This window comes from Pleurodeles waltl, chromosome 5 (assembly GCF_031143425.1).
Source record: "Pleurodeles waltl isolate 20211129_DDA chromosome 5, aPleWal1.hap1.20221129, whole genome shotgun sequence".
NCBI lineage: Eukaryota > Metazoa > Chordata > Amphibia > Caudata > Salamandridae > Pleurodeles > Pleurodeles waltl.
This window is the reverse complement of record NC_090444.1, coordinates 428,120,896-428,145,264: the sequence shown is the minus strand read 5'-3', so window position 1 is coordinate 428,145,264 and position 24,369 is coordinate 428,120,896. Positions and strand designations below refer to the sequence as shown.

General features: G+C 40.5%; 1 protein-coding gene across 1 annotated transcript in view; it reads right to left on the bottom strand.

Moving 5' to 3' along the window:
* Positions 1-24,369, bottom strand: part of PSME4 (proteasome activator subunit 4) — a 1,396,200-nt gene that overhangs the window by 1,280,357 nt on the left and 91,474 nt on the right. The window contains exons 4-5 of the mRNA XM_069234194.1: positions 6,976-7,020; positions 1,055-1,204 (exon numbers count right to left, since the gene is read on the bottom strand). Coding sequence (XP_069090295.1) covers positions 1,055-1,204; positions 6,976-7,020 — 195 coding nt within the window. The remainder of the gene's footprint in view (positions 1-1,054; positions 1,205-6,975; positions 7,021-24,369) is intronic.

Genomic DNA, 24,369 nt, shown 5'->3' with positions numbered 1-24,369 from the left:
ACTTCCTGATAAGCTGCATAACTGCATTAAGAGAATCCCTCCAACACATGGTGATACTAAGCAAAGTCCTAGGCTCCGGTAAAATTTGAAATCTCAAACCCCTTAAGAAGCAAGAGAGCATCAGAGATGACGACTCTGGTTGCAGGACTCCAGATTCTAATCAGGTTAGGATGCACTGCAACGGAAAATGGCTGAACAGAATAAAGCAATTTTAATTCTGAGATTTAGATGTCCAGCTATGCCCCTTACATCAATCTAAGGGGCACAATCACAAAGAGATCAAGAAACCTGAAAATGTACGTAAGGAGCTATCATTCTGTCACACTGTCAGGTTAATGAGTGACAATAAGATATTAAGTAAGTATGTAGATTTAAAATAATTGAGAATAGAAAAGAGCTAAAACAGTCTGCTATTGTGATCTGCACTCAACACTATACAGTGCAACTGCAATAGCAAACTAATTTAAAAAAAGGACCCCTTCCCCACGTTTTACACAGTGAAGCTGTCAGACCGATCACGCCGATAAACTACTAAAGGAATCGAACATTTCCAAAATCTTTGGGTTTCATGGATAGGTTAGGCCTTTGAATTTAATTTTCTTTCAGGCATCCAAATAGTTCTATACCCGATAATCTATGCACATGCTTTAGAGTAAAATAGGTAAACTTAATATGCTAAAACGTGATCCTTTAATGGGTCACTGAGGAACACATGACCTGCAGCATGATGAGTGGTAGATCCAGCATGGAAATATCACCATGCAGTAGTATTCAAATGGCACATTTAAAGGCATCAAAAGTTTATTGTACACAAAAAATATAGAATCAAACAAATTTGCATTAAAAATGACAAGCACCAACTTTAGAATGGCTAATCCAAGAAAATGAATTACAGTAAAATGTAAATATACACATTTAGAGGCAACTATAATTTTTTTTAAATACAGTACAACACTAAATCGAAAAGTAGTGTGAGAATGAGGGTTTCTGGACTACAATTTTAAAACGTTTTAGAAACACTGACATAAATATAAATGCACATAACCATACTTACTTAAACCCTTTACAGTGAAGCTCTGGTGGGAGGGAGGTAGGCAAAAAAAGGTCAAAGTAGCCAATGGCCTTTTGCATTGTTACATCAAAAGGACACATTAAAGGTCGCCACTCTTCCAGCATCTCCGCTGTGGCATAATCTGGAAAATAACTAGATCAAAATAAGAAAGCAAGTTATCATACAGCTAACTATAGAAGTCACAGAGCTCATTCAATCAGAGAGCATACAGAAAACTGTGGTATGTTCCACTTTACATAATTTGTATCCTAAGCTAAACTGAACATCCCACTGCTTCATGTAAATGTTTATATTTGATATTTAATTGGAGGATATCTCTTCTAACGCTGAACCACTGCAAGTGAGCTGACGCTTTAAAATATAATGCTTGCTAGTATCTTTCTTCGAATCTCAGAAATTTGTTTCAATAAACTGACCTCTCACACCTAGTTAGCTATTTTGGAAAAGTCTGATCCCAAGAAATATAAATATTGGATTGGTAAAGAACATGAATTTTCCAAAAGACTGATAAGGAGCTGCTAAAGTAAGAGTGGAAGAGCACTGTCTTTACTTCAACTCCACCCGCTATCATACAAGAAACTCACCTCTTGCAAATGAAGCCATGCAACTACAGGTGGGAAACCTTGTCCTATTAAATAACATAAAGGCACCTTTTTTGATAGCTGCAGGGGTCCTAGACTTCCCTCTATCGTCAACAACAATTTGCAAGCCTCCCAGCCAAATCTGGTACTGAAAACTCTTTCAAAAACATGTGAAAGCATAGCTAAATTCAGCTCAGAAGAAAAAGTGCAAGACATGTGTAGCAAGTTCAAACCAGTGGATCATTGATGGAGTGGGAGTGTAGGCAATATGTGAGAGTACAGGATAAGGAAAGCTTGCACCACCATAAAGGAAATAGTTATTCCACTTCCACATCCAGATTCCTTTCGATTCTCGAATGCTGGGATGGGCCCCGAAACAGAAAAAGACTTACACAAAGAGAAAAGCATCAGTCGTCATTCACCAAAGGCAAGACATTTCTAAGGACTTCTTGGTCCAAGCATTGCTCCTGGAGGTTGCTGCACACAGCAAATAGGGCAGCAAGCGCAAAAGCCTTTGAAAGGTCTGTGATTAGCACAAGACTGGAGAATTGGTACTGATACAAATTCAACTGTGGTTATACATGAGCTCCGAAAGGCTCCAACGAGAGATCAGCTCAGTAAAAGATGGAAAGGTTGGGTGCAGGATATCAATCATAACTCAACACCCAACTATAGGTTAAAAATAGGTGAAAAGCGGAAAAGTATTGAATTTCTGTTAAAATTCTGAAGAATAAAATATGAAATATTTCCTCAGTGAGGTGGAACTCAGAAAAAAAACTTTTGCATAAATAAAGGGGATATTTTTATCTCGATGGAAGATGTTAAAGGGATCATAGACACATATGGCCTGATCTCCCCATGTGGCTATATGATGTCATCACAAGTAAAGCAACTTTCAATAGAGGAGCCTACTTCCAGCTGACTATGGAATTGTATGATTTTCACATAAGGCAAAACAGTACTGTAATAACTGACATTTAGTGACCTCTTTTGAAATGGAGAATGAATGTCAAGCCCTTTTCTTCCAGGCCTAAATGACTTAAGATGGGCTTTACGAGTATCTACTTATGCTGAAGATTCAGCAAGGGTTTTGATAAGAGACAAGACAGCACACAGCAAGAGAAAGAAGGTGTTACAGTACCTTGCCTACAGCTCACTGGCAAAATACAAGTCTTTTACTCCAGTATTAAAGATGTAGTGGAGCATAAACCAGTCATAAGCCCTGCAGCCATAATTGTCTGTGTCCCCAGGAAATGTATGCTTCTGTCCTTGGCCATAATTTTCAAAATAGTCAACAGCAGCATGTTAACATCAGGCTTAAGGAATAGAAGATCCGATAACCAATATATGAGATTATGTAGGAGCAATCTGAACACAAGAAAGCTTCTTGCTGCACTTTACTCTCTGGAGGACTGTTGCTATTAATGAAGGTGGGGAAGGGCATACAATAATCTATACAACTAAATTACCATGAAGGTATCACTGCAGGAAGCAAATCATTGTCATTTCTTAGTCAGCATAGCTACCAATCATTTTATTGAATAGAAACATTTTTTTATTACATAATTCTTCACTGGTTTTAAATAAAGAATGATATAAAGGAAAATATAAACTAGCCATGGGATTCTTTTCTCTATGTTTGTGATAGTTTGAGTATAGTTGTGACAGTAAGGTGTGCACTATAGGTTTATTCAATGAGTAGCACTGTAATATGCACCAGAGAGGCGCTCTTAGGCAAATCTGTGATCTGAATATTGTGCCACTAACAAAAGATCATAGCAAATGACAGTCTTTTTTCTTGAATGTTTGATAGTATCCACAGAATTCAATCAACCCCCATTTATTTAGTCAGTTTTGTCAGAACACCCTCCACTTTATTTCCTATTGAAATTCAAAGGGGTATTGTTCGTTTTTTAAATCTGTATTATTTAAGTGGTCTCAAATTAATAAATTATAACTATGTTATAATACTCTTTAACCACACATTAAGGAGAAGATGTATAAAATAATTTTGTGGTTGCAAAGCATGTATGTCATAAAATTGCAGTTTGGCAGAGAGTTTTCTGGGAGCTAGTAATGCCCTTCTGACTTGTAAAGCACACATTATGGCCCATAACAAATGGGAAAGGAAGGGGGTACGTTATTGTTTTTTAAAACAAAGTTTTATTAGGCTTTTTCAAACAAACAATACACCTTTAACCAGGTCACAGTGGTACAGTACCAATCAATCACATGTGCATTATATTCATGTTTGTTTACACTGGCATTAGGTATGATATATTCTTTTAATATGACATATGAAGGGTGCAAACCACTTCCTACTCGCCACTCAACCCAACAAATCCCCCAAGCCCAAGCCATCCCCAGCATGTGCCCCCACTCCTATATGAAAGGGGGTATGTTGTTGGCGAACTATTTGCCTTTATAAGTCACCATGCAATTTATCAATTATTTGCAACATCTTCCAGCTGCTGAAAAGTGGTTGTCAGCATGGGAGGGAGCAGACCATGTCCTACAATGTCATTCACTGATGCTCATTTTTTATTGTGAAAGCTAGTCTTGTCCTTTAAAGGGACAGAAGTGATTTTAAATAAAAGCAGGCACGAGGTCAGTTCAAGTGCAAGGGTGGAGGCCTGCTATCCTGCCTGCTTTCAAGGCCATTCAGAGGGAGCCCCAAAAAAGCACCTGTTTCATACGGAAGCAGGAATTTTTGAGTCTCCCTGTTAATGGGTGTTTTGTGATGCCAACTGATTAGTACATCAGTCACATTATAAAATGGAAGGAGGTGGTGATAAACAAGTTAGTGTACATAAAATACTGACTGCTTTGCAAACCCACCTTCATGCATCGGGTTCCAATTTATATTAGCTGTTGTCCATCTTGCCTTTTGTTTCCAGTATCCCAGAAATCTCTTTCAGAGCCAAGATATGAGCTCTGTCTGCTATCAATACAAGAATCCAAAAATATTAGAGTCTTTGACTCATATCTTTCTGTGAATATTGATACTTAACTGTTGTGGATGCTTAGGTATAGGGAAATGGTAAATATGCCATTTTTTTCCACTTGTATCTGGCCAGTGGCTTAAGCAAAAACACAAATGCAAAAATGATGATCTTGAAGGATACTGATGCATCAGTTTGGAGCAAGTTGGCTTTGCAATGAAGGCTATTTTTGCTTTTAATCCTAATTTACTATCCTTACATCTGGAAACATTCCCATGTTTGCTTTGCATATAAGTAAACAGGGCTCTGCTGTTACCCAGTTTTCTGTAACCACCATGGTTTTCTGTTGCTGATTGTTCACGAACACTGTACACACACAACTTAGATGTCATAGGAGAAAATTGAACGAATTGAAAAACAGCACCTCATAAAAGTGCAGTCTGGGTAACCAAATATTATTGTTTAGGCTCAGAATGGAATTGATAGCTGGTCATTCAGGCCTCAAGATTCTATTTCGTTAGGTTCTTCCCTCTACAATTTAAGTTTGGAAACTGCTTTTTTTATCTGAGGGATGGCCTGCTACTCAATCCTACATTCATGACCATAAATGAAGATCCTTCGAAGAAGACAACGTTACTTTTAATCACAGTTCTGTATTAAGGGAATCTTCAACAAAGTCATGAACAACCCTCCCTTCTCCTCTGTTCTACAAAGATGGGAAGGTTATCCACTCATCGAGACTTCAACATGTTCTCCTCAAAAAGAACAAGGCTCTTGAGCAACTGCCAATAACTTGCATGCTGGGCGATGGAAGTTGATGACACCCTGAGGGAGCAGTGAATATTGTTTCCAGCTTCTTCTTTCATTTTGCCCAAGAGCGTATTTCCCCTTGCTCAACTTCATCCTTTTTACCTGTGGGCTCTTTTTCGGAGGACTTCAGAAAATGGTGCTCAATGCAGTCTTATCTGAGAGAATCAGACTGAGAAAAACAATATGAGGGAGGCAAACAGACCACACACAGAGCATGTGAGTCAGTGCCTGCCTTCTTCCTCTCACAGGAGGGGCCCTCCACAAATAGTGACTGCACTGGTACAAAACCCCCCTTCAAAGAATAGAAAAAGAAAGAGGAAATGCTTTCAACGTGTATAAAAATGTGAATTAGGTGAAACAATGTGAACATATGAAGTAAAATCCTCACAAAATAAGGTGAAAATGTCCCTTAGGGCTCTGAGACCCACTCAGCATGACAAACGTAAACAACAGCTGGTAACTGCTAAGAACAATCACGCTGGGATATGGAACCGGCTGGCTCCTTAAAGGAGTACTGCATGTTTTCAGCTCTTCTTCACATTCTGCCTACCATGTGACATTTCGAACTCTGTTTGACTATGCTCTGTTGATCATGGGTTATTGAATGAAGCAGTAAATGTAATCCTGTTTTTATAAGAATAATATTAGACTGGGAAAATAGATTTATTCAATGTAGCCTATACAGTTTGCATGTGTATATGACAATGAAAGATTTTGCTTTTGTTTCCTAATATACTTCATATGCTAGTGTGCTCCAGGATCCACCCAAGTGGGATTATTCTACATTCATGGCTGTCAATGAAGAGCTAAGGATGTATAACCTGCATCAACCTGGATATCAAACCCAGTTTGTAATACCTTACAACTAAGGGGTGAGCCCTAGTAACTGGACTGATAAATATTTCCTTCATGCTCTTAACAGAATTCTGAAGGCAAACTAGGCAAGCCAAGGACAACAAATGACCTAGGCAGGCTATTCAAGTTACAAGTGAGAAGTGAGAAAGGAAGGATGGTTTGGCATCGATCTATCACTGTGCTCCGTTCCTAAAAAATCAATTATCATGTCCCATGAAATTGATAAAGTAGCAAAGCGCAGAATACAAAACATGTGGAAGATCTTACAACTCTAACAAGGAAAATAAAGGTGAAAAATCTGGTAGGACATTCTGAGTTCAAAATGCAACCCTAACATTGCAGGTGCTTAGGAGTAGCAGGAGCTGCTTTGGCTGCCAGCAGTTTGGTTTTTCCAATGCTTTTGTTCTTTTACTATGCTTTTTGTAAATCTTTCCTGTTGGTGAATCCACAGGCACACAACCAATTAAAAATATAGTAAAATCAAAAAGTCTTGTATAAGAAGAGATCTAAAACTGTATGAGGCATGTGACCTTCTAACCTCACTATCAGCTTTGGACCAGTTCCAGCACTTGCCATAAGATGGGACACCTACAAATTATGAAAACAAAGGTTGCTATTAGGTGTAAAAGTAAGTTTAAAAAATAATTTTCCAGTTTTTTAAGTGTGATTTCACTGGCTCTTGAAAATTGTGGAATGGGATAAGAATAATACTTACGGCCGACAGGATTTTACAAGAGATTTCAACACACCTTCGATTGAACTGAAACATAAAATTAAAAACAAAGTAAGTACTTTTCTACAAAGGTGTATGATACACAACACATACAACATATTTTAGATGCAGTTAGACAACAGCTGTGTACATGCAGCTTTTCGTTCTGTTAACAAGAGTGAAAGTGTTTTCTTGAACTACTCTTAGTCCCATATTTAGCAACCTTCTCACACTGTGCTGTATAGTTTTTAGCTATGTCAAAAGAAATCATTCTCTTGATGAACTTCAATCAGTCGCACTGTTCCTCACAGTATTTGTCATTGCATCTACATTCATAAAAAGCTCAGCTCAAACCTATCCATAAACTAGATTTTCCTTAATGGTGACAGCCATGTTCCTGGCTTTATGAAATAGTAATGCACTGTGAACTGAAGCAATTCAAAACTTTAAAAATGTGGGAATATTGCAGCAAATAGTGACCTGCGAAATTAAAAAAAGCATTCAGTTACGAAAGCAGGATAAGCAAAGAGCTGTAAAGCAGGCAGAAATACAGATACCATGAAAAAAAGCGACAGAGGAGAGGTTGGGTCGGGAAAGACCAACAGCACATCTTACATTAAAAAAAGACTACTGTTCCTTTGCACTCTGATAGAAAATGTCTGATTTTACAGTAATAACTGCCTGAAAGCTCGAACTGTGAGGTCACAGAAAGATCCTTAAACCCTTTTTTTACATGATCATTCCTAATGGTAGAGTCCTTTTATCGAGTCACAGAACAAGCAACAAGCATGTGTGAACACTGAAATTCTGTTAGTGTGGTGGACTTTCCACAGCTGTAAATTTTGGTTTGTAATTGTCTGTGTAGGCATTTGTTGCTGGGTCTAACTGCATCAGTGGACGAATACACACAAATTTGCAGGTTTGTGGGTATTCACACAGTACAAGCAATTTCCAATCCTGGAAACACTCCCAAATTTACTCCTAGAAAGGGCAAAATTAGGTGCTTTTCTCTGATGAGAATGAGAAGGGAACATCCCCATAGTAAATAATCATAGATCTATTTTTCCCAAGGACCAATAAAAATATTTTAAAATGTGACTACAGTGTATGTTCATGTTAATACTGAAAATCTATACCTGACGCAGATTTTTAGGAATCGGCTACAGACAATTGGTAACTGCCCTAAAAGTCAGATTTATTTTTTCAAATATAGAGCAAATTATAAGGTAGTAAATTTTTGACTTTTCCTGTTTGGGCCTTGTAAATTGGTGAAAAATGTTTTGGACTGTGTGTGGGTAATGGTCATCAAACATTTGCCTCACCAAACAGTTAACACATGATGGGAATGGACTGCATTTACAAGAGAGAGTTGTAGGTTTCACATGACAAAACAAAAACGATGTTGTATTTTGGAACCTATTAATGTTATTTGACTGAAAACACAAAACCACCATTTCAAAAAAAGCTTTTATAAGTACGGAAAGCATGTACTCTTCTTACATGCCTTTGTGAATCATCCCTGAAATTCAAATCCCTTTTTGTAAAAGTGCAAACAGGACACATGCCTAGTTGTAGTAATTGATTTTTAATATTCCCTAAACACCCCCCATTTTACTGTCACTGTAAATGATTTGGGGCCAATTCACAAAGGCAAATAAGAGTAGGTTAAATAGTACTAGAGGAGTACCACCTTAGATAGACCAAAATGCCTTAGTGAGTAGGCACTGCATAGATCACCAATGCTAGAATTGTATAATAATTTGTCATTTACATTTTTAATTCTAGAGATTTTATTACAAATTGATTCTAGCTATTAACTGTAAATGGGATCACCAAGTGTTTTTTTTTTTCAGCAATATGCCTTTCTGAACAACCATGTTTTAAGATTTTTCCTAAAAGTTGGAACACAGTTTCTGAAAGAAAATAATCAGAAAGAGTAATCAAAATCATTGGTACATGAACAGAGAAGCTACGGACACCAATAAATGCTTTTCGGTATCCGGAGGTCTCTAAGAGATTGGCATTGGATGTTCTTAGAATATGAATATCGGTTTATTACCTAAATTTCCTGGATATGAACCGGGGAGCCAATTCTTTTGAGGCTTGAAAGGTAGTACAACAGATCTTAAAATGTGTCCTGCACGTAGCAGGAACCCAATGCAGTTGTTTTTTATTAGAGATGTAACATGGGAGTTCTTAGGCAGTCTGTAAATGAGGCAGACAGCCTCGTTTTGTACTGCTTGGTGTCTATGAACAGCGATGTTTGGAAGACCTATATAGACTGAGTTAGAATGATGTAGCTTGGATATAATAGTGGCAATGGTTATATTTAATTCTTCAATGGGGAGAAGGAAAGATAATTTCTTGACAGTTTTCAAAAAGAAAATGCATTGAGACAACAGCTCCCACATGGGTTGACAATGTAAGCCCACCATCTTTTGATGTAGCCTATTCAAGAAAACTGTAAATATATTTTACATAAAAATGTATTCTCTTGCCTCGCCACATCATCTCTTAATTCACACACAACACTTCCGATGCTGGCAGGCCAATAATCCCCTGGCACTTAGTCCAATGAACACCACACAAGCCTGGGAAATTAGTTACCAATTGGAATGGGTCGCTACATTCATTAACCATGATATTTCAATACTTTGTACCAGCTCATGATTGCCTAACCAAATTCCATCTTGCCTCTATTTATGTACTTTCAACCACAGTTCTTTGTAAGTGACACAGGACGCATTCCTGTCATCACAGAATCCTGACTGAGGTCATGCAGATTTACACATTACTAAAGGAGTCACACAACTACTATCAGCACCAGGATACCCTTGAAGGTGACAACGTGCTTTACAAATACAAAATCTAAGTATAAAGTGGTAAGATTAAGTGAATGTTTTTCTTTTTACTATGATTCCTACAATTCAGTTATGTTGGTTATGAATTCCATTAAAACATTAAAGATGCAGAACGAGGTGAATAATTACCTACCAAATTGCTAGTTGCCTTGTACGTTAAATCACCATAAAAATAAATAGTGAGAATATAATGCTAGTGATACCTCTCGTTTTAAGCAAAACAGCCGTGCATGGAAGATGTACAATAGTAAAATTCTACACATATGAAGAGGAGCTTAAACTTATATTATGGATAAAGCAACAATAGGAGTGGGGGGTATTAAGGGGAGGAACAGCACACGACAGAGAGAGCAAGAAAACAATGGACTCCCATAGGCTGCGGAAGGATAAAAGTAATCTAATCAAAAGGATTGTAAAGAAGCAATGCTCCTGGGCATGGGCAACATAAGAGTGGGAATAGCTACTAAATAAGAAGTAAGCAAATGAAACTGACATGAACGCCAACCTATGGTAAGCAATCTCTTAACCCAAAGCCTACTGTAGGTTTTGCTGCTGTCCACAATAGGTCTTCAACAACATACAGCTAAAAGCGGTCTCTATGCAAGACTTAAAAAAGGGAAGAAAAAGGGGAACTGGTAAAAATATTCATGAAGATGGAAGACTTTATAGTTACTTCCTACACACAAGTACTAGAGTAACATTTTAGAAACGTGACTTCCTTTGTTTGTTTGAGCAGAGCAAAAGGAAAGAATGCAAAGTGCTAGAGAAATAGCAGGACACCAGTCTTACATTAACAGGCAGAGGCTTTAAGGACCGTTCTTTATTGCTAAAAACCTGTGACATTCATTAGGTTTCTTTCTAACACTACAAGACTGCAGTGACAGCATCCTTTCCTTGTTCCATGCTTTGAAAATCACAAGTCTACATACTACACAACAGCAAACTTTTAATAAACACATATAGTGAGAAAAGAGCACACTGCACAATAAAAGCATCTTGGACAATTGCAATTTCAGAAAGCACACTACTATAGCATTCCATTTCTACTGATAATGACTGCTACAAGCTTCAGATCATGGCAATTCCAAGAAACAATTTCCTATTCACTTCTGGGAAATGACTATCAAATAAGTACATTCAATTACTCTTGTACCCCCATTTGTATTTACTGGAAACAAAATGAGGCAATTAAGAGCATTGTGAACTGTCACCCACATAATGAGATCTGAGTCCTTGTGCCTTTGTCTTGCGATAATAGGTATTAATCACAGTGCCCACTGACATCTGCTCCTGGCATCCTAGGACCTCTGACACTTTTGCACTCCAGCTGAGTAACCAAGTTACTACTTTTGCACATTTGACTCTCCAAGCTTAGAAACGGGGAGCAATCAAGGCATTCGCTGATGCAAGCAGGGGGGTAATTAGATAATGAACATCACCAGTAGAGACATTGTGTAAACAAATTGTCCAGTCAGAATTACATCTTCCAAAAGCAGAAAATTATATTTACATTAGAAATGATACAGTAGAACAAGCAAGGAAACACACCTATCATCTTCTGAGGTCACGATATGCCAATAAACTGCATCATACCGCTCACACTTTAGGGGGTCGCACTTTAAACTAACACGGGGGCTTACAGCCATTTTGTCTATAGGGAATGATTAGGATGTTCATGGGAACCTATGCGAGTTCCAGGGATTACAAAAATAATTCTTAATTGCAGCCAGTCAATGGGTACAAGGTGCCAGGCAGGGGAAGACAATTTATTATGTTCACTCAAAAATGTCTCCCTTCTATCCTAGTATCTTGGCTGCCCTTGGTAAAAGGCTGGAGAACTCTAAATATGGGCCAGAGTGGCTGAATACTAAAGACAAGGTCAAGTGGTTACCATAGGTCACACAGTCAGTAAATACTAAAGATCCACGCACTGAAAAACAGATAATGGGTGCAGAACATGGCTAAAACTACATAAACAAGTTCAACAGGAGACACCATTTAATGGTTCTGCTCAAAGAAAGGAATGCTGGAATGGAGGTGGCAGGCATAAATAAGCCCTAGGGAGTTAGAAAATGTCAGGGATCCATAATGTTGTACATTGTTGATAACACCATTTTAATCAAGACCACCAGATCTGTTTCTTGCGTAGGAGGATGGTGCTCATGTTGCACACAGCTGCAGAGTTCAAGCCTGTCACAAGCGTCACTTTCGATGTCAGGCAGGCCAGCTGGGATAGTTTCACCAGTACATGGACATGCTGTTTCCTGTGTTTTAGGCTGTGTCTGACTGCACTAATTACACAATCCTTGATGTGAAACCCACTTATAGGTTACTAGGAATAATCAAAAATATGGTAGATGAAGCAGAAAACCCAGGTTTGATGAAAAACCCAGGGACAAATTTCCTGGTGGGTAAAATACCTTGCACCATATTTTTATACTTTACCTAAAATCCATAAACAGCAGACAGCACCACCCAGCAGACCAACAGTTTCAGAGATTGTCTCTATTCTGGGACCTCTTCTCTAGGTTCTGTGATTGGTTTGTCCGTCTTTTGGTCAGTAAAATGTCTTTATACATTAGGGACATCAAAGATGTCTCCTTATACTGCTACAGGAGGAGCTTTGATCCAAGCACAGACATTCTAATCAGCCTTGATATTGAGGCTCTTTATAACAGTAGTCCACAGAAGCATACTTAACTGACACCAGGTGGAATTACATAACTACAATCAATACATTTTGGGTTGCAATGTGCCAGACTAGCTTTAACACGTTTATTTATATAAACAAACAATATATCGCTAGGTACAGGGTACTTACTTCCATGGGGAGCACTTTCTCCTCTAGTGTAGCATGTCTTAGGTACACTGGTTTGAGGAGAATTTCAGCTATTTTAATGACAATCCTCTTAAAGCACACATTCACCTATGGAGTCACTGAATAGACAACATTCTACTAATCTGCACAGGCAACTGAATCGCAGGCCTTCACGTTAATTAAATGTATCAAGAAAGATCCCTTCTTCAGATTTACACACATGCACTTAGCCAAACAGACCTGGCATTCTTAGGCCTTAAAACTAGTGTAAAGAATGGCGATTTTGAGATGGAAGTCTACCACAAACCAACTGACATGAACAGGCTATTAAAATTCAATAGACACCACCCTTGATCTCTGAGAAATAACGTGTTCTTCAAGCACTTCTATATATGATGAAGATTGTGTGTTGTCACATAAATTAATGAATAACAGCTATCCTAACAGAATAATCAAGAAGGCAAAGAAATGAGCAGATCGGAGTCTTATTCAAAAACTGCAGAATGAAAAACTAGTCTTTCAGAGGACTTTTTCAGCAGTCTCCAGAGAGGTAAAAAAAGATTGTGACCAAACATAGGAAGATCCTGAACAACAATGGTAACAATTGGCAGCTCCCACGTATTTCTTCTGAAAGGGTTCGTAAGATCAAGGACCCACTAGTGCATACACATCCATATACAATTAGTCGAATTAAGGCAGTAACAACATTATGAGGTCTTCCACCCGTGACAGGCCAATAATCCTGTTGGAGGTGTAACACATGCCTCCATACATCTGCCAGAAAAACAACTGACCTAGGCTAAGAACACATGCAAATTGTAACAATGACATATTATCATGTGCTCATCAAGGAACCATGATATCACTTGGTTACATACGAGTGCTCAGTGATACCAACTTTCTTACGAGATCTCCAACACATCGACCAGAATAGGCCATATCTGACTTGGATATTAACAGAGCCAATCACTCCCATGATTTTTCAGTTGTACACTTTGTAAATACAGTTCCCTACTTCAGTAACTGATTGTGATAGGACTATATTATTTGACCTTTGCAACTAACACACACATATCCATAACAATGTCAGACTGTTTTCAATATTATCTTCCTTTTCCAAAAAGTATTCTTGGTGACAACTCCATCCTTCCTTATGGTCACTCACTAAGGTATGTCCGCTTAATTACATCTTTGACCACAGACAGAGCCTAACCACATCTTGCCCCCATGGTTAATGTAGCGTTCGCGGGTGTAACTACTCAATACCTGCCATCTGACATCACACGTAGAGGATGCTTGGGACATCGGGTGTGACCTCCATGAACACAGGTCGCCTCACTGTTTGAAGGGGATCTAAAAATCCTCATGAAAACAACATTCAGAAGCAGCACAGAAAATAGATATTCTGGCAAAATACTCTTTTGACAATGTGAGTTTTCAGAGATCTGTGTTGCAGGGAAAGAAATAGCTGTGGATGAGTCTGGTTCTGTTCAAGGGAGATTTGGCTTTTAGGTAGTTCATTCCTAACAAGAGGGCATGTTATGGAATTAAGATGTATATGCTGTATATCTGAGAGTATTACTGGATATAGCTATAATTTCAGGGTGTACACTGGTATGGATTCCACTACTGACTGCCACCTCCCCCCGCCCCCAACACACACAAGTTGCGAGTCCGCTTTCAGAGTTAGTGACAAAATTGTGTGCAAATTTGGTAGAAGACTTTTTGTCATCATTTATAAGTAGTTAACTTCTACACTGGTGTGCAACTATTCAGAGAATTGTTCAAAGTGGACAAACTGTAAAGGTTACCCTAGACAGCTTGCATGTAAAAAGCTTCAGAAGGGACAGCGCAGTGCACTGCGTAGTGATGAACTTCTAGCTGGACAAAATGTAGACAGGAGGGATGTCCACATGCTGACATCCATTCATGATGAAAGTACTTAATCTGTGACTATTTGGGGTCAGGTTGCTTAAGTGTGCAAACCTGCGTGGAATTTAGACTCCAATAAGCAAATGGGTGGTGTTGATAGAAATGATCAGAGGCTGGAGTCTTACACTGCTCTAAGTAAGGCTTACATTTGGTATAAGAGGATGGCTATCCATTTGTTTAATTTAGTAACCAGAAATGCTTTTGTTTACAATAATTGTTTTCCAGTTTCAAAGATGACATTTGTTCAGTTTCAGCATTCTGTGATAGGCAGCTTTGTTGTAGTGGAACAGGAAAGTGTTACTAGAGCTGGAGTGGTGAAGGATGGGGTTAGATTGAAAGATAGCCACTTTCCTGATTACATTCCTCACATGCCCCCAAAAAATGTTACCAACAGAAGATGTAGAGTCTGAATCCAAGAAGGCGTACAGAAGGAGAGTTGTATGTACTGCCCAAGTGTCCTTCAAATCATGGGCTATGTGTGCCCGCACGTCTTAAATTGTACCACACGCAACAGTTATTGGGAGCAGCTGAGTGTAAAAGTGAACTGACTGGTCTGTACTGTGTTATATTTTTTGTTCAGATTTCAGGGTTGGCATTAGTGTGATGTATTTAGTTAGAACTGATGTGTTTGTAGATATAGTGTTGTATCTACTCCCAAATTGGTGTGTGTTCTCTTTTGTGTTTAAAAAAAAAGTGTGATGGCGGAGTGCGTGGACTGGTCCCTGGCTGGTGGTGTGTATGTGGTCTGGCTTTTAGCTGGCAGTGTGCGTGGACTGGTACTTGGCTGGCAGTGTGTGTGGACTGGTCCTTGGTTGGCAGTGTGCGTGGACTGGCACTTAGCTGGCAGTGTGCGTGGACTGGCACTTAGCTGGCAGAGTGCATGGACTGGTGTTTGGTTGGCAGTGTGCGTGGACTGGTGCTTGGTTGGCAGTGTGCGTGGACTGGTGCTTGTCTGGCAGTGTGCGTGGACTGGTGCTTGGCTGGCGATGTGCTTGGCTGGAAGTGTACATGGACCGGCCCTTGGCTTGCTGCTAGTTACTATGCGCACGCACGTGCACACAGGCTAGCCAAATGCCAGTCCACACACTCCGTCAGCTGTCAGTTAGTGTGATTACTGGGTCAATCATATAGAAGTATGAAAGTGATGGGCCTTTGAATGGCGCTGTCTGTTGATATGAGTGTTGTAACATGCTGGGCCAGCTAGTGGTGGTGTGAATGCTCTTGTGTGCATCATGCATGAAAGATGTGTGAATGGCCTGTGAAGAGGTTGGTGCCTTGTCACAGTTTTACAGCTCATGAGCTGCGAACCATCGGTTCAGTTTTTTGAACTTTTAATTATTAACAGCGTATTTCATTTTTGTGAAATCTCTGGTTAATAAAAATGTGCGTTTTGAACCTTCACTCGCCCTCAAGCCAAATCCAACCAGTATGCGTTTGGGCTTGAGGAATAGATGGTTGTGAAGTAATATTTGTCTTTTCGGTCTTTCTCTGCCAGGGTGTACATTGTCTCTCTCTATAGATATTTTCGTAAACTAGACACCCAGGGGAGTACAGGGTGGTGTGCCTCTTGTGGATTCCAATATGTTTGCCAACCCACAATGCCCTGCAAGCCTCAAAATGTGATTAAAGTCACTTGTTTTTCTTGCAATTCTGTGGCATATTCTTCCAGAATCAGAAGGAAACCACAAAATACCCAGCATTTCTGCACTTGTCCCAATAAAAATGCTGCCCCACTTGTGTGGCTGAGTGTAGTGCCTGTGACAGGAAATGATCAAACTAATATCAACTGGAGTCCTCACAATGGGACACTCCTTTACCTTGGTTTGATTTGTTCTGGTGCAGGCACTTGGCCCAGGCACACAAGTGAGGTACCATTTTCATCGGGAGACTAGGGGGAATGCCGAGTAGAAGGAAGTTAGTTGCTCCCCACGGATTCTAGAACTTTTCATCACAGAAATGAGGAAAATGTGTTTTTTTAGTCAAAGTTCGCAAAGGATTCTGGGTAACAGAATGTAGTGACAGCCATGCAAGTCAGAGCACCCTGGATACACCTAGGTGTCTTATTTTAAAAATTGTACAGGTTCACTAGGTTTCTCTTGGTGCCAGCTAAGCTAGCGTCCAAAATCTAGAGCTCCCCACACTGGAAAAAAGAGGGTCAGTTTTGGGTGGAAAAATGTGCTACATCAATGTTGCGTTTTGGGAGGTTTCCTGTTGCGGGTTCTAAGTCTAGCCACAGAAGTGAGGTACCATTTTTATCAGTAGACTTGTGGGAGCATAGAATAGTCGAACATTTACTGGTACTGGTACTCACAAGTTCAGAAATTCAGAAATAATCACTGCTCCTAAGCTCTATATCTTGTGCACATTTTAGAAATACATACGTTTTCTTCATACCCATTTTTCACTCTGCCCATTTCGCTATAAGAACCGGTCTATAATAAGTACTCAATGAAAACCCATTGTACGATCCAGCTCAGTTGTTTGCTCTGGGTCCTTTTGGTTCTTGGAGAACCTACAAACCCTATGTATCCCTGCAATCAGAGGGCTCTGGCGGACCTAATGGTATATAACTTTTGTCAATCTGTCATTGTGACAAAAAGTTACAAATGAAAATGTTGTCACAAATGCAGATTTTTCCTATTCATTTTCAATATTTTTCCTTGGAAAATCCTTGAGGGTTCTTGCTTAATTCCCGATTTTGTCTACTTTTCAGAAATGTATAGCTTTTCTGAATCATCCATGGATTTCACACTGGTTTCTACCACAAACTGTAAGTAGGTTGAGAGCACAACAAACAGGGAAAATAAGCTACCAGGAGAAAAATCCCAAAACTGTGACACAAAATTAGGTTTTTTGATTCAGCTCTGCATGTTCCTGAAACCTGGGAAGATGATGACTTTAGTACAGTAAACCGTTCGTGGATTTCATTTTTGGGGAAAGAACAGATACTTTTATCTAGAGCACATGTAGGAAGCTGGCTCTGTATATACTATATAAAAGTGAGATATAGTGTGTACAGAGTCCAGGGGTTCACCAGAGGTTTAACAGAGGATAAGCAGATAATACTAATACTCTCTTTTGCGGTAGTGTGGTCGAGCAGTTAGGCTTATCAGAGGGTAGTGCAAAGCATTTGTTGTACACACACAGACAATAGAAGAAGCACACACTCAATGACTTAACTCCAGACCAGTGGCTTTATAAATATTAAAAATATATTTTCTTAATTTATTTTTAAAACAACAAGATTCAAGTTGCAGGCAATACAGTTTTTGAATTATTGTCAATAATCTATTTTAAAAATGAACACACCGCAATTTTCAGCAACAGTTCCTGGGGGGGTCACTCAGAGGCTGCAGGCGAGGTCTTGGGGGGGGGGGGTCTCTGGCACACCACCAGTCGGACAGGGAGGAGGAGCGCCTGCTAAATATAGATGCACCAGGGGTCAGTTCCTCCAAGGCCTGGGGGCTGCGGGTGCAGTGTGTCTTCAGGCGTCGGATATCTTAATCTGGAGCTCTGCTGTCAGAGGGTCATCGGGATTCCCTATGCAGGCATTGTGGTGGAGGGGTGAAGAGGTCAACCCAGGGTGGACACTTGCTCTCAATCACCTGGTGACCCTCTCTTCCTGGGTGGACCACCTCAACACGGGCCCTGGGTGTTGGGTGTCAGGTGCACAGGGGTCAGGACTCATGCATCCAAAGTGAGGTGGGAGTCCTTAGGTGTTGTTTTTTCTTAAACAGAGCGTCTGTCCTCTGGAGTTCTTGGTCCTTTTGGGTGCAGGGAAGTCCTCTGGAGTTGGACAGAGGTCGCTGGTCCTGCTGTACATGTTGCTGGTCTTTTGCAGGTTCTTTGAAGCAGGAGACAGGCCGGTAGGGCTGGGGCCAAAGCAGTTGTCATCTTCCTTCATCTCTGCTGGGGGTTTCAGCTAAGCAGTACTTCTTCTTGTAGGTCGCCAGAAATCTGGTGAGCTGGGTTCAGGGAGGCCCTTAAATCCTACATTTATGGTCGTTTAGGGGTCAGAGGGTAGTCGCCAATGGTTACTGTCCCTGAGGGTGGCTACACACTCTTTGTGCCCACTCCCTTTGGGGAGGGTGGCACAAACCTAATCCTATTGGTCCCTGTCCTCCAAACCAAGAAAAGGATTCTGCAGGGAGGGGGTCACCTCAGCTCTGGACACCTTAGGGGTGGTCCTGGATGGGGTGGTCACTCCTCCCTATTTTCCCTAATTTTCCTGCCGGACTGGCCACCAAAAGTGGGGCTTTATCCGGGGGACGGGCATCTCCACTAGCTGGAATGCCCAGGGGTTGTGTAATCCGAGGCCTGAGCCTTTAAGGCTCACAGCCATGTGTTACAGTTCCTGTAGGGGGGAGGTGTGAAGCACCTCCACCCAGGAAAGGCTTTGTTTCTGACCACAGAGTGCACAAAGGCACTCACCCCATGTGGTCAGAAACTTGTCTGAAAGTGGCAGGCTGGCATAGACCGGTCAGTCCTACACTAGCAGTTTGGCTAACATACAGGGGGCATCTCTAAAATGTCCCCTGTGTGCATTTTTCAATAAACCCCACACTGGTATCAGAGTGGGTTTACTGTGCTGAGAAGTTTGATACCAAAGGTGTTGAAGGCGCATTTTGCTCATGCAGCTATGTCCTCACGTTTGTTATAGTGCACCCTGCCTTAGGGCTGTAATGCCTGCTTGAGGGGTGGCTTACCTATGCCACAGGCAGGGATTTGTGGGCATGGCACCCTGAGAGGGGTGCCATGTCGACTTTGTGTGTGCTGGTGAGGAGAAAAAGACAAACTGCAAGGCAGTGTGTATGTGCTTGGTGAGGGATCCCTTAGGTTGGCATAATACATGCTAAAGCCCTGAGAGACCTTCCCTGGCCACAGGTCCCTTGGTACAATGGGCACCTTTTACAAGGGACGTAACTGTGTGCCAGGGTTGTGCCAATTGTGGAAACATAGGTACAGTTTTAGGGAAAGAACACTGGGGCTGGGGCCTGGTTAGCAGGGTCCCAGCCCACTTTCAATCAAAGTTGGCATCAACACTAGGCAAAAAGGTGTTTGGGGGGGTGGGGTCGGGGTCCTAACCATGCCAACGATGGCACTTTCTTTCAGCACTTTTCCCCCTTTTTTTTTTTTAATCTCCAAACTTTGCTATATTTTACCTATTTTCTCAGTCCCATCCAGGGGAATTCACAAACCCTGGGTATCTTCAGAATTGCCACGATGTTGTAAAAAACTCGGTGTGGGTACCTTATCTATGAAAAAAAAAAGTTATGGACGCCTAGGTACAAACTATCCGTATGACATGTGTTTGAGAGCTTTTCAGATCTTTATTGAATTGCACAATTCCTATGCAATGCATAATGATGGCTGCCTCCAATCACAGGTGGGGCAGGATTGCAGTAAAAAAAAAAAAAAATGTTTTCATTAAAATCTGTTTACCAAAAAAAAAAAAAAAAAGTACAAATTTAAGACTTTATATGACTGCGGTACCAGTCTGAACATTCCGGCGAGTACAAGAGTTGATGGTAAATTTTGTCTAAGGTTCAGTTTGTCAATTAACTGGTCAAAATCAGTACTGCTTTACTGGATGTGGGACCACTGACTGTGCTTCCCTCAGACCCCGTTCAGGAGGGCCACAAAGCAGACAGGTGATGGGTTTCAACATAGTGGTTGAGGTAGTTGCCACCGGTGTCGGCATGTGCAGTTCATTTAGAACGCCTCAAAGGCTTAGATGCATGCAACTGTTCGGCACACTTTCATATATTTAAGCTTCCGCTGTAAAAGTTTCAAGTTTGTATTACAGATCTCATCAGTTTCCTTAGTCTTTCATTTTCCACAATGTTAGGCTCCATAGTTACCTGCGTTCTTGTTGCTACAAAGCAGGAGGCGCAACACAGACTCCTACAGCTTTCCCACTCCTGTGACAGCGGATGTTGAACTGCAGCCTACGCAGTGGCCATGCTCTGAACCTGACAGCTAAAAGAGGTGAAGGTGGTGGCTCACAAGGCAGCACTCATTTTTAACAGTAGCAGCTTCCCTAGGTCAGGCGGGAGACAGGGCACTTGATTATTATGATGATTATGTGGGTGTCTTCTGCAATGGTGGCCTGTGGTGGTGAATAAGTATCTCAACTCCAATGTTGGCTGCATAGTACCAGTCTCTGATGGTCACACCTAACGCCTGACACTTTTAGAACCCTTGGTGCATTTCTCAACAAGCACCACTGAGAAAGGATGTAGGACCTCTCCACAAACAGGTCACTCTTGAATTTGTACCCTTATCCAAACAATTTTATTGAGAAGCTTCAAATTCCACGTCAAGACCAATTCCTAAAGAGCTGACTATCAGAGAGGAGCAGCTTGTCAAGACGTATTTACATTCTGGATGAGGACTCCATGATTAAGCATGCCACAATGCAGTTGTGGATGAGAGTTCTTTTAAAAACATCTAACATCTTTCCTGAGTGATACAGACATCAATGATAGTCAGAGTCCTTGATATTCATAAATTTTCATAGCCACACAAATTTCACACAATTTGAACAAGTTCAGGAGTGGGCTGATGTTATAGTTTCTTATTTAAAGTGGGCTTAGCCTACCAACATAAAGCTTCTACATCACCCATCGATATTTATTTGCTCCCTCACAGACTTTCACTTTCTCAAGATGGTCAATATGCCAGGAGCATGCTGGGCATCTCGAACTAGAAAGTTTCTCCTAATGTAGGGCTGGGTATACTCCTTACCTGTATCAACAGGTAAGCAGATTTCACATGATGCCTCTTATTTCTAGGAGACTGGCTGTCATGCAGACACTAACCCAGTTCACAAAGCAGTCCTTTGAGTAATCACAGCAGCAATCTGTTTCGTGATCAAGAAGTATTTGTAACTGGAACTGAGTGAGGTGATCAGGATCAAACTTTTATAAACGTTTTCCAGACAGAGGATGGAGATCCACTATCTAATGTTTCAGAATCCGTTTGGGGATGGTTCTCTTCAAAATGTCATTTTCGGGCTATTCCTGAAACACATCCTTTGTGAAAGGTAATTGTTCACACAGCAGGTAGCAATGATGCTGCCGCCAAGCAGGATTATCCAAAACAATTGCACAATGATATGTGAGATCTAAGTACCTGGCTGTAACCAGCCTTCCCAAAGTAGCAATCAGGGACAGACATAAGGGCAATACCCATCTAAATGCTTCCTCATCTTGAGCAACAGAAACTCCAGTCCCCTCCCTCAATCTTACCTTCTCCCTGAGCACTGCCATTTGGTAGAACTAATTACAAACTCTTTGCTAAGACCCTCAATTAATTTTTAGGGGAGCCTTGTCATCTTCAGCCCTCGTTTTACTGTCTGGGCCTCCACATTCCAGCCATAGGAACAAAGTCAATAGAAGGCCTATTTCTGAGGAAGTTGTATTCACTCTCCCTCATGTGCCATGCCAAAAAAACACAATCCAAAAAGAAATAAAAAAGTACTTAGACCCTCATCACACACGGGATATTAACAACATGCCACACACTTGTTGTACATACGTAACTCCATGCACATATGAAATATCAGCACAAGAATCTGGGGCTTACATAACAGCAGAACTTTACATGAGATGGGTCGGCACAGCGCCCTTTCCTGGGCATAGGGAAAAATATCTGATCACACCAATGTTTCATAAAAACGTGGTATGCTGTCAACATCACTTTATGTAACTCACAATGGGCACTGACAGAAGTGCCGTGCCCCACCCCCAGGAGAGTAGGCTATGTGTGCGCCTCCAGGTAAATAGACACTGACCAAGATTGTGAACAGTGCTCCCAAAAGGCCTTGGTTAGGAGATTATATCCACTTATGGGTTCATACTACTGAGAGCGAGATGGAAGATTACTACCAGGAATAGTAGATCATTAGACCTTCTGGGTTTTTATAAAATAATAAACAATAACAGAGGAGGAGACATGTTTGCTGGTAGCAGTTCACTGATTAATTTGTACTTCTAACTGAAAATGAACAGATCTTTATGCGTCAGTCCTGAGGCCCATACAAGTAATTTCAAATGCATCAATACGCACAAGCAAAAGGATGTATTTAAAATGCATACCTGGTGGAGATTAAGGAGCAGCAAAGGCAAGCTTGAGTGCTGGATTAATTAGCCTCTATAATCCAGCCTGTACACTAAAAGGAATGTATACAATGCTACAAAGAAGTAGAAAATAGGGACATAGTTTATGTATATGAACTTTGTTTAGAATGAACTTTCCTCTTTTTCAGTTTCACAAGTACAAATGTTCTCCATGTACTTAAAAGCAAAACAGTAACAATCTCTTTAGAAAATAGTATAACCATAAATACACTCCGCTATGAGGAGGTACGATGTTTCTGTAGACGCCTCATATCCCCCCAAATGGGCCACTATATTGGCACACTTTCAACAGGTGATAAAGAACGACAACTTTCCGCCATGAAACTCAGAGCTACACTGCCATATTTGTGCCAACGTGCAACATTCGCTTAACCTTCTTTGCAACAGCACTCACCCGCATCGCCCCCTCCAGCCCCATAAATCTCTGAGCGGTTAAGCACACATTTGTCAGCACCAGATGAAGTTCTGATACCCCTAGGCCCTTCTTAACTTCCCTCGCTTTTCTCCACTGGTTATATGCACTGTTATCAGCTCACGCTTGCCTCAGGGATATAGTACCCTCCCAGACAGCAGACACCCACGGCTACTACTTGCTAAATATTTCTATGATCGACATGTGTCAGCCTTGTATCCTGTACTGTCTGGTCAACTCTGTCATCACTTACCTATTTTCTGAACTCTGTAATTGTTTAACTTGTTATGTAAAACCCAATACAGAAAGTTTAAAAAAAAAAAAGAAAATAGTCTAACCATGCACCTTATTGTTGAATACTGAATCTTTGTAATTAATGGGCGGATCATGAAGGAAAAAGTGCTGTACTAATAGATCCCATGTTGCAGAACTGTAAATATATACCCCCAAGTCACAGAACAGGTTCTGAATCTCGCACTTCCAGGGACAGACCTAGGCCTCCTGTGTGCACTCTAGATTACTGTTGTGCCAGGGTCAAACAAAAAGTAAGGATATCAGTTTAAAATGCAGCTGGGCACTCAGGGCAGGGGTATACAACAGTTTACCATGTAGAGGACATTATCCAAAAGAAGTATTGGTCTTCAGGATTTTATTTCTGGGAATTCTAATGCCTAATTACAGACACTTTCTTTCAGGTTCAATAGCTTACTAACTACAGGGAGTGCAGAATTATTAGGCAAGTTGTATTTTTGAGGATTAATTTTATTATTGAACAACAACCATGTTCTCAATGAACCCAAAAAACTCATTAATATCAAAATATATTTTTGGAAGTAGTTTTTAGTTTGTTTTTAGTTTTAGCTATGTTAGGGGGATATCTGTGTGTACAGGTGACTATCACTGTGCATAATTATTAGGCAACTTAACAAAAAAAAATATATACCCATTTCAATTATTTATCAATACCAGTGAAACCAATATAACATCTCAACATTCACAAATATACATTTCTGACATTCAAAAACAAAACAAAAACAAATCAGTGACCAATATAGCCACCTTTCTTTGCAAGGACACTCAAAAGCCTGCCATCCATGGATTCTGTCAGTGTTTTGATCTGTTCACCATCAACATTGCATGCAGCAGCAACCACAGCCTCCCAGACACTGTTCAGAGAGGTGTACTGTTTTCCCTCCTTGTAAATCTCACATTTGATGATGGACCACAGGTTCT